Source organism: Zingiber officinale, unplaced genomic scaffold (genome assembly GCF_018446385.1).
Source record: "Zingiber officinale cultivar Zhangliang unplaced genomic scaffold, Zo_v1.1 ctg41, whole genome shotgun sequence".
Classification (NCBI taxonomy): Eukaryota; Viridiplantae; Streptophyta; class Magnoliopsida; order Zingiberales; family Zingiberaceae; genus Zingiber; species Zingiber officinale.
Genome location: NW_024589943.1, coordinates 78073 through 89548, shown reverse-complemented (window position 1 = coordinate 89548; position 11476 = coordinate 78073). Strand labels below are relative to the sequence as shown.

Sequence of the window (11476 nt, the reverse complement as noted above, 5' to 3'; positions counted from 1 at the left end):
ACCTAGTGGGACACTCAGCGCTCGATTATAGGCGAGCAGCATATTACTTGGGCGAGATTTAGGGAGGCATTCGAGAATCAGTTTTTTCCTCGGGCGTATCAGATGACACGTCGGCAGGATTTTCTGAGTCTTCGATAGAATAACCGCTCAGTGATGGAGTATAATGCCGAATTTAATCGGTTGACCAGATTCTATCATGAGTTAGTTGCCGAGGATAGATCTCGTATGCTTCAGTTTGTCCAAGGACTAGACGGGCATCTTCAGGTGAAGATTGCCGGTCTTGGTATTGCATCATACACAGAGGCACTAGATAGAGCTCTTATGATTGAGTCTGCTCATCAGAGAGTGAATGCAGACAAGAAGAGGAAGCAGACTGATCAGACTTCCGGACAGATCCAGCAGCCACAGACTACTGGGCAGCAGCAGAGCAGTCGTACTCAGACGGGTCAGGGTACTTCTGGGTTATCTGGCCGACCCCAAAAGTCAGGACGATCTTCATCTGGACGTTCCCGGTCTTCTCAGCAGAACCGAAAACAGTCCACCGGTGACTCTTACTGCACCCGATGCGGATCCCGAGATTACATCATCTCTGCATGTACTCTGGGACAGTCAGTTTACTATTATTGCAAACTACCTGGACATTTGAGCCGAGACTATTTGCTGAAGGCTCAGCATATAGCTTCCGGAGTTTCTTTCGGGAGGACAGTCTGGTCAGTCCGAGACTCAGCGAGGAGGGCTGAAAGGCCAATCTTCGCATCGTCAACAGAGGACAGCTCCCCCTGCAGCAGCTGCATATGACATGCACAGGCAGGAACATTTCGGTGTCCTTATGGAGAACCCCTCGGTATTCCGCCTTAGTGTTCTCCTGTACTATTCGTCAAGAAAAAGGATGGTACTCTGAGGTTGTGCATCGATTATAGGCAGCTGAATGCAGTGATTATCAGAAATAAGTACCCCTTGCCACGGATTGAGGATTTATTTGATCAGCTTAGAGATACATCAGTGTATTCTAAGATAGATCTGCGGTCTGGATATCATCAACTGAGAGTTAGAGATTCTGACATTCAGAAGACAACATTTCGCACCAGATACAGACATTATGAGTTTTTGGTAATGTCATTTGGGTTTACCAATGCTCCTGTAGTATTTATGGATCTGATGAACCGTATCTTTCTGGAGTACCTAGATCAGTTTGTTATTGTGTTTATCGATGATATATTAATCTATTCGCGTTCTGAGGAGGAGCACGCACAGCATCTTCGCATAGTCTTGGAGACTCTGCGACGACATCATCTGTATGCGAAGTTCAGCAAATGTGCATTTTGACTATCCTCAGTTGGTTTTCTGGGACATGTGGTGTCTAGCCGAGGTATTTCAGTAGATCCTCAGAAGATCGAGGCTATCACCAGCTGGGAGCAGCCAAAGTCAATCCAGGAGATTCGTAGTTTCTTGGGCTTGGCTGGATATTACCGACGATTCGTTGAGGGTTTCTCCAATATTGCTATGTCATTGACACGTCTGACTAGGAAAGGCGTGAGGTTCACATGGTCAGAGGCTTGCGAGACCAGCTTCCAGGAGCTGAAGCGGAGATTAGTATCAGCACCAGTTTTGGTTTTACCTTCTGGTGATGACGGATTCGTACTTTACACAGACGCATCTCTTCAGGGCTTGGGCGCTATTTTGATGCAACACGGTAGGGTAGTCTCCTATGCTTCTCGTCAGTTGAAGGAGCATGAGAAGAACTACCCAGTACATGATTTAGAGCTAGCTGCTATTATCTTTGCTTTGAAGATTTGGCGACATCATCTTTATGGTATTACTTTTGAGATTCTTACTGATCATAAGAGTCTCAAATATATTTTTACATAGAAGGAACTCAATCTCCGATAGAGGAGATGGATGGAGTTCCTGAAGGATTATGATTGTACTATTAGCTACCATCCGGGTAAAGCTAATGTGGTTGCTGATGCACTAAACAGAAAGTCCAGAGGGACTTTAGCTTGTCACCGAGTTTTAGTCACGGACTTGATTCAGGGATTCTCCGAGTTGGGCCTTGAGGAGCAGGGACGGACAGAGCAGGGTATTCTTGTTACCATGGTTGCTCAGTCGTCGATCAGGATGAGGATTCGAGAGGCACGGGCCAGAGATCAGCATTTATAGTTCATTAGCAGCCAGATAGCTTCCGGACAGCAGACCGAGTTTACCCGAGATGACGAGGGTATTGTTTATTTCCGAGGCAGATTGTGTGTACCTCAGTCTCACCCGGTCATGGAGGAGTTACTTCAGGAGGCTCATCGTTAAGGCTCATCGTTCTAGATTTGCTATCTACCCAGGTGGGACCCATATGTATCGTGATTTGAGGCATTCCTATTGATGGAACGGTATGAAGAAAGACATCGCAAAGTTTGTAGCTAGATGTCTTGTCTGTCAGCAGGTGAAGGCTGAGCACCAGAGACCTGTTGGTTTACTTCAGAAGATCCCTATTCCAGAGTGGAAGTGGGAGCATATTACTATGGATTTTGTGGTAGGATTGCCTAGGACTCGACGAGGCCATGATACGATTTGGGTAATCATTGATCGATTAACCAAATTCGCACACTTTTTAGCGATCCGGAAGACTGACTCTCTGGATCGATTAGCAGATTTATACTGTCGAGAGATTATCAGATTGCATGGAGTTCCGCTGAGCATTATATCTAATAGAGACCCACGGTTCTCTTACCGATTCTGGCAGAGTCTGCAGTAGGCCTTGGGCACACAGCTCCGTTTCAGTACGACATTCCATCCGCAGACAGATGGACAGTCAGAGCGGACCATTCCGACTTTGGAGGACTTGCTGAGGTCTTGCGTTATGGATTTCAGAGGCAGTTGGGAGGACCACTTGCCATTGGTGGAGTTCGCCTACAACAACAGCTACCATTCGGCTATCCAGATGGCACCGTTTGAGGCGTTGTATAGTAGACCTTGTCGGACACCCACCCTCTAGGAGGAGGTTGGTGAGGCTCAGTTGTTAGGACCTCAGAGAGCTCAACAGGAGGCAGAGTTGGTTCGTACTATTAGACGGAGGATGTCTAAGGCTCAGGACCGTCAGAAGAGTTATGCTGATCAGAGACGGAAACCCCTGGAGTTCTCTATTGGTGATCATGTATTTCTGAGAGTCTCACCCACGAAAGGGGTGAAGAGATTTGGTCTTCGAGGTAAGCTAGCTCCACGATATATTGGGTCATTCCAGATCTTGGAGAGGATTGGAGCAGTAGCTTACCGCCTGACGCTACTACCATCTCTAGCAGACATTCACGATGTATTCCATGTATCTATGCTGAGGAGATACGTATCCGACCCAGCACACGTTCTGTCAGATATATCAGTTCCTATTCAGCCTGACGTCACTTACGAGGAGGTTCCTGTACGGATTCTGGACCATAGAGAGCGTCAGTTGCGGACAAGACTGTCCGGTTGGTTAAAGTCGGATGGCAGCATCATTCTGACGAGGAGGCTACTTGGGAGCAGGAGGATACGATCCGAGCTCGATACCCCCATCTTTTTACTTGAGGTATGTGGGTTAGAGTTCCTTCCAGCATTTATACTGTTTGGTTATATTCTAGTGTTTGCCGTTGGTTATAGCGAAATTTGGGGACCAAATTTTTATTAGTAAGGGAGGATGTGAGATATCGGAAAATTTAATATATAGGGTTATTTAAGAAATAGCCTTATAGAATTTTTCCGGAATTTTTAGAAATTTTCTGGGAATTTTTCGGAGCTCATACGGAGGGTTTTGAGGGGATCGATCAGCGGGTTCGGATAAAGCCTGTTTGGGATACCCATTTAAGGGAGGAAATGTTTTTATTATATAATTCTTTATCTTTTATTTCCTCCCCAAATCGCCGTTTTCCCCAAACCACTGCCGATCCCGACCCTCTCTTCCCCGATTTCCTTCTCCCCTCTCTTCTTCCCGATCTCTCTCTGTTCTCTCTCGCGGGCAAGCGACGGCGACGGGAGCAAGGCTCCAGCTCCGGCGATCCTTCTCCGCTGGCATCGATGCCTATTAATCTCAGATCTGGCTGGTGTTCTTTCCTCTCCTCGCTGTTGCCGATCATTTCTCGAGCCCTAACCTCTCAGCAGATGGCCGACCATCGCTCTTCTCATGAGATCGGGTTAGCAGCGCCTGAGGTACACGCGGTGCCCTAGTTGAGATCTTGCAGTGGGTGTGATTGATTCCAATCCGTGTCTCCTCAAGTTGGATCAGATTGGGCGACACCTCCTGGAGGCAACCGATCGAGGTAAGGTTTCGTGTTCTGTTTGGGATATTGAGATGATCGTGTAATCGATTCTTCCTTTCCCTTGCTCACCAGAGGTATCCGGTTAGTGGACAGCAGCTGGATTAGGGCAGTGAGGTGAGGTGCTGTTTTGGTGGAGTATTTGCTTGATTCCGGCCACCACATCCCTGTCAACAAATTGGCACATCTGAGGCAAGGTTAGGTTATCATTTAGGTGGTTGTTTGGATTTGGGATATCCAATCTTGATCTCTATTCTTGTTCTGATCAGTGATTTTATAGCTTAACCTGTTCTTGATCCGATCAGTAGGGAGGAATCTAGGTTTATTCTGTGGTTTCTTTGATCCAGCAATTCATCTTGTTGTTGGCAGCAACAATCCTTGCTGTGGATCAACAATCATGGTTGGAGGTGAAGTGGTGCTCTGTGGTATTCTTTGTCCAACAGATCACCTTGTCTTTCCAGCTAGCTCAGTTGGTTTCCAGCAGCTACATTAGGGCTGTGAGGTTTTGTTCTGTTCTTGCTGTGGTGTTTCCTTGCCGGCAGCACTCAAACCAGCATCAACAGTAGCTTGATTGAGGTATGTGTAGGAGCAATTGATACATGAGCAGGTTGTGGATGGATTATACAAGTTTTTGATTGTGTGTAGGTTTTTGATCTTGTTGTAAAATGGTTAATTTAGGTTTATATGTTGAATTAGGGATTATTGGATTACATGATTACTGGATGGTTAGTGATTGTGATTAGAATTAATTGTTTAGATTAATCTAATGGAATGATTAGGGTTAAGGTTATTAATCCTAGTCAACCGTTAGATTTCTAATCTAACGGGTGATTAGGGATTAGGTAATTAACCCTAATTGACCGTTAGATTTGATTAGGTAGGATGAGTTGGATATGAGTAGGGTTTTACCCTAATTTGGTTTTAGGGATTTTATTTAGCTATTCTTTGGATTTAGATAAATAAAATATATATATATATATATATATATATATATATATATATATATATATATGTTGTTTGACGCAGGACTCTGATTCGAGATGGGCGTCTCGACTTCGGATTTGGATTGACTGTACCTTCTATTTGAGGCGGGTATCCTTTGACTTATCTTTTGATACTGTCTTATGATATGCATAGTTTATATATAATTACTAGTTGTAGATGGTAGATTTACCTCTTCCCTGGTCTTAGCTTAGTTGATACCTATCACATGCTTCCTCTATTAGCTGCTTTACTTTAGAATTGGATGCTTTTATCTTTTGTCATGTATATATATGTTTATGGAGATGGATAGGTACATTTAGAGTTACTTTCTACTGGATTAGTTATTGTAGGTACTTGTTCATGTTGTTGGATTTATGTTGCTTACATTATTCTGGTTATATATGTGTTTATCTTTTTGGCACCTACACATATGGAGGAGGATATGTCTAGGTATGACATACTGTAGCCGCATGCACCATATTGCATGATTGCATGCTGGGCGATTGACGACTCCATTATTGTTGAGCTCGTCGGCCGGCTACATGAGGGCCTGCACACAGCGTGACCACTGCATGGGTAGTGGCACAGCACTCAGGGTGTGTATGGTGGTGCACCGCCGGGGTGCTCATGGGTAGCACGATACAGCGGGGTTGCAGCCGGGATCCCTCCCCGTCATTGTGTACCGGGAGATGAGAGCATTGCGCTCCCTCACTATGTTTGAGGCAGGAGGATAGGTGTACTCCGACAGCATCCCGTCCACTCGGTCATTCATCAAGGGTAGTGACGGCAGAGTGCACGGTTGTCACAGCCCTACCCACTCGGTCTCACCATTGTGTGTGAGACGGCTGAGCATGGCAGTAGGGGTGACCAGGACATGTCATTTACATCATATGCATAGATTGCATTATTTATGATTGATGCATTTTGGTGATTGCATATGATTGACATGCATACAGGTTATATGCTTTTGCTTTGACTATTTTTATCTGTGTATGTTCACAGTCAGTTGCACAAGCCTCGCAGGTGAGTACAGTTTATTTCAGTTATGCATTTTCTTATTATTCTTGCTATAGACTGTACTTTATGCCTATTGCTGGTTATTACAGTTTATTTCAGCTATGCATATCTGTTATACTGTTAGGAGACTGTACCGTAAGTTGTACTGTTAGGAAACTGTACTGTAGGCTCTATGGTTTAGTGTACTGTACCATAGGATGTTACTGGTGGTTATATGTTGCTGTACATATTTATTGGATTACCTGCTGAGTTCTTTGAACTCACCCCGTTGTTATTATTTTTCAGGTTGAGGCCGTCGGGAGATAATCCAGTCGCTAGCCCCATTATCGCGAGGATTTTCTTTGTCGGATTATATTTTGCTTTTGCATCTTATATTCTTGTATTATGGGTTTGTATTGTGGACATTGAACATTCGGGTTTGCTACTTTTGTTTTCCGCTGCGGATTTTCTCACTACTTCGTGGATTTGTTTTCTTCATTGTAGTGGAGTAGGATGTTTACATATATCTTCGAGGATTCTATATCGTTCTTCCTTATTAAACTGCGTGGATTGATTATATGTTGAGCTGTGTGGAATGTTGATATAAACTGCGTGGTTTGTTTTTTATTTGTATTGTATTGTTCCGGCCGTGTGTGGCCGAAATATAGATATATGTATTCTGGATTCATATTGTCACCCGTGCAGGGGTGATGCTGCCGAAATTTCTTCGGACAGGGACTACCTGGGGCGTGACAGCTTCTATCCTGACCATTTCGACTTAGCATCGCCGAACCGTCAGCTGGTCCTCCTTCACTTCTCCTACCCGATCTTCGACCGGGAATTTGATCTTCTGGCAAAAAGTCGAGACGACCGCGCGAAACTCATTGAGGGCTGGCCGGCCCAAAATGACGTTATATGCTGAGAGGGCCTCCACCACGATGAAGTTAGTTACTCTTGTCCTCCGGTGGGGCTCCTCTCCGAGTGACACGGCCAATTTGATCTGTCCGAGTGGCTGGACCTCGTTGCCCATGTACCCGTACTGGGGGTTGTCATTGGCAGCAGCTTGGTGCGATTGATCTGGAGTTGGTCGAACGCCTTCTTGAAGATGATGTTGACCGAACTCCTTGTGTCAATGAAGATGCGATGAATAGTGTAATTCACTATTACAGCTCGGATGATGAGGGCATCGTCGTGTAGCACTTCGACTCCCTCGAGATCTCTGGGGCCAAAATTGATCTCGGGCCCGCTCGCCCTCTCCTGGCTGCAACCGATGGCATGGATCTCTAGCCACCGGGCGTGTGATTTGCGTGCTCGGTTGGAGTCTCCGCCGATCGATTCTCCCGTTGTGATGTTGATCTCCCCCTGAGCGGCGTTGCTCCTGTTTTCTTCTTCCTGAGCGGAGGGCCTAACTCGCTCGTGCGAGACCCAGGGGCGATCGCCACTCCTAGGCGAACTATGGTGTTTCCGATCGGGCGACCATCTAACCGTTCGCTGCCTGGTATCTGGGTGCCGCTGATCGAGCGAAGGTGATCGGCGATGATAGTTCCTCGGGGCTAGCTGGATGCCCGAGGCAAACCCCCTATAGTCTCGTGTGTTGTGGCTGGCAGACTGGTGGAAAGAACAAAACATGGGAGTCCATACTTTTCCTCTCGGCTTTGGTCGCTCAGAAGCCACATGTTAAATGGCGTGTGTCCTGGCTTCTGGATGGGGTCTCACCCCTTCGGTTCGGGGTCCTTTGGATGGTTGATGATTAATCGGCTGTCTCCGCTCGGCCGGCGCGACAAGCTCGGTCGAAGCTTTCTTCCTTCGGGCCTCCTGGGCCTCCTCTACATTGATATACTCGCTTGCCTTCTTTAGCATATGATCATAATCACGAGGTGGCTTCCGGATGAGCGAGCAGAAGAAGTCACACTACAAGAATTTTTGGATTTAACCACACCTGATAGACAACAGTTTTTCAAGAAATTATTGTCTTTTTTCCATTTAACAACAGTTTTATCGAAAACTGTTGTTGTTCACCATAATGTTTTTTAAATAACAATAGTTTTTCAAAACACTGTTGTCTAATGTGTGTCAAAGACAACGGTTTTAAAAAACTATTGTCTTTTAGTGTTGCTTATGCGATAATATATAACAGTTTTATTAAACTATTGTCTATTGAATGTTGTTGAATCCTAAAAACACAACAGTTTTTTTAACTTCATGAAAAAAAACCTAAAATCCACTTCTCTGTGACTCTTCAAACGAACAAAAACCTATCTCTGACTCCTCATTCAACCGAACAGGTTATTTATTTAATAACCTACATATATAAATCTAAACAATCTCATTTTTTTTCCCCATTCCTCCTCTTCTCCTGCCGATCTCACCGTCACCGCGATCTCCTCTTCACCTCCGACGCAGCCGCCGCCGCCCTCACATTCCCAAAGTCACAGCCATCGCCAGTCGTCGAGGGTGCTGCCGATTATTCCCAATCACTGTCGCCCTTTCCCCTCTCTCGTGCCCTAGTTTCCTATTACAGTCGCACCGCCGCCATCGTAGATCACGCTGGTTCCACTCGACTACAGCCGCCTCCTCGCACTAGGGCATCACCATCTATTCACGGTGTCGTGCCCATCCTGGCAGTGTCGCCGCATTCCTCTCAAAGTCAACGCCGAGTTCCTCCCCCGATCTTGCCAACGTCGAGCTCCTCTCTTTCGATCTAGCTGCTGTCCGTGGGAGAGCAAGCTTCACCTCTCCCTAGCTGATCGATCCATGGACAGTCCCCGCCGATTTTTCTCCCGGAGCCGTCGCCGCCAGAAGGTAGATTGTTACGATCGCCGCCATCTAAGAGCTCCCACCTCCCTGCACCAGCCAGTGGGGATGCCATCTAAGACCGAGCAATCAAAGTCAACCCCTGGCCACCGTGCCACTTCTAGTGACCTTTGGACGTCATCGTATTGTCAAAGAAGAAGAGTTAGGTAATGAATTTCCTTACTCTTATACTATTGACCTATTCTCTCAGATTTGGAGATGTAATCTATGTGTAATTGATTATGCTAATCAAATGAAATGCACCATTCATCTGTTAGATCAAGTACTAGTATCAGTGACAGGCATTGTGTTCAACAGATTTCATCAGATTACTTGTATACATATGTACTTCCAAAAAGAGAATGGCCTTTGTCTTGACTTGAATGTGGTAATGCATTGATCCCGTAGACCTGTCTACTTTGATGTTCATAACTTGATCTATACCTTACCATCTATAAATCCATTGTATATGATGGCTGCATTTCAGTCGGTTGTTAAATATAACTATGTTTTTTCTCTTTAGTTTAGATGTTAATTATCTTGCATTTGATTGAATAGGTGTCTAAAATAAACTCTTAAAGCAGAACTGTTGTTTCTTCCCATAATCTCAGTTTATTATTGCTTACAAACTATAATTTTTGTTGGAACCAATGTAAACTTGGATAAATGATGAATATATACTAGCATCTTATATCATGGAATAATGTCTGTTGGGCATGGCTTCCCATCCTTGTTGAATTATGTGCATAAAGAGATGAATCGGGACATGTCACAAGAGGCTAGCCGTAACCAAGCTTTAGTTTTTATGCTTCTATGTTCTATGTGTGGTTTATTTTTTTTTAGCATGCAAAATTTATCAACAAAAGCTATACAACAGTTGGGCCATTATCCAAGTTACAAATATTCATATTTTGTTTGCAAAAATACTAGGAAAAACTTGGATATATTTTAACTTGTTCATGATTAGTTGAAAGAAAATTGAGAAAGGAAACACGTCATAATCAACCAGAATAGGGAAATATCAACACAACATTTAACTTGTAAATTCAAGTCTATCTTTTCTGTTATTTTCAATATCATTTGTATCTCAATGTATTTTGAAACATTTCCTCTAATATTGGGATTGCTTATTCTTTGCACTCGATTCAAACTATGATCTCCTTATTTATGCAGGTAAAAGTAGCAGTTCTGTGGATTTTCTTTCTCGAACCTCTGCTAACAGTAACACCCCTGTAGTGATGCATGGGAATTTGCAGTTGAACAGTGACACACATAGAAATAATCAAACTCTTCCATTTTTTCATTGCCCAGAGAAATGGTCTGGACAAAAGCTATCAGCCAGAGTCACTCACTTCAATAGCTGGGTGCCTGCTTCTGTCACAACTCCGCAGGCTGGTTTAATCAGTCCTGCACCCACATTTGTTTCAGCTTGGGCAAAACCTTCAACAAGCACAAATGATAAGTCATATGTAATTCAAGCTCTTCCTTCTTTTCATCCATCATCAAATCCTAGTAATGAGAGTTTGTCTATCGCCAATCAACTTCCTATCACTTGTGAAAAGAGTGGGAGTTCTAGGAATACATATGTAGTTCTCTTTTTTTGTCCATCATCAAATCCTAGTAATGCATTTCTTTTCAAGTATTGAATAGGTTGGGTGGAGCTAATTAGAGTTTTCTAATTAGATTAAGATTAGGTTTTGTTAGGTCTCTAAATCATTTTATGCATTTTTTAACTTACTTTTGGACAGCGAGTTAGTTCTTTTGATGGAATTATACATCTATGATGCTTAATTTGGGATTGTAGCATACTTTTTGACCAAAGAAGTCTAGATCAATGATAGATTGTTCACCTTACAGGTTAGGAAAACTTTACAATTGCGGCTTCTTGTTATTTTTCTTTCTCCATCCTTTTTATGATTTTCTTCCTATTGATTGTGAGGTTTATGTTCTCTGTGAAATTATTTTTAATGGTGCAGTTTTTTTTCAAAAAAATATTCTACTGATGACATGACCATATATATGAGTGAAAGGTAAGTATTTGTTTGGTTTAGCGACGAAAATATTACACCGCTAATGAACAGTTTTCTTGTTGTGTTGTTTAGTTATTTATTGAATTTTACCTCTGCATACATGATACTATCTCGTTCTTTGAATGTCTAAACATAAAGATGAAATTTTTCGGCTATTTTTTAGTTCACGAACAGAAGCTCATCATTGTTGAAATTCCCCTTTCTACTGTCATCATTTTTCTTTCCCATTTACAATGAGTTTTTGAAAATCAAACTTGGCTTGTAGTGATAGTATCAAAAATTATATCAGTATACTTTATCTAAGTGATTGTTTGAACAGTTTAATAGCATGCATCTTGACAATTAATATTATTTTGAAGATCACTATCAAGGAAGAATGTTCAAACGAAAGTAAAG

The 11476-nt window shown here is 43.4% G+C and overlaps 1 protein-coding gene and 1 long non-coding RNA gene across 2 annotated transcripts; one reads left to right on the top strand and one right to left on the bottom strand.

The window, feature by feature from the left end:
• Positions 1-3899: 3899 nt before the first annotated feature.
• LOC122037438 lies at positions 3900-5197 on the top strand. Its single transcript, XR_006127650.1, has 3 exons — positions 3900-4280; positions 4353-4474; positions 4647-5197. It is a non-coding gene; the product is annotated as an uncharacterized LOC122037438 (long non-coding RNA).
• A 1838-nt stretch (positions 5198-7035) lies between these two features.
• LOC122037437 lies at positions 7036-7886 on the bottom strand. Its single transcript, XM_042596911.1, has 2 exons — positions 7425-7886; positions 7036-7380 (listed from the first exon to the last, which is right to left on the bottom strand). Exons 1-2 carry the CDS (start codon positions 7884-7886, stop codon positions 7036-7038), a joined length of 807 nt encoding a protein of 268 aa, XP_042452845.1.
• Positions 7887-11476: the final 3590 nt, after the last annotated feature.

Excerpts from the sequence above, each read along its gene's own strand:
- LOC122037437 (XM_042596911.1), bottom strand. The coding sequence starts at position 7,886 with ATGTTTTGTTCTTTCCACCAGTCTGCCAGCCACAACACACGAGACTAT. Across the intron at positions 7,381-7,424 it reads ATGCCCTCATCATCCGAGCT|GAGTTCGGTCAACATCATCT; the intron begins GTAATAGTGAAT and ends CATTGACACAAG.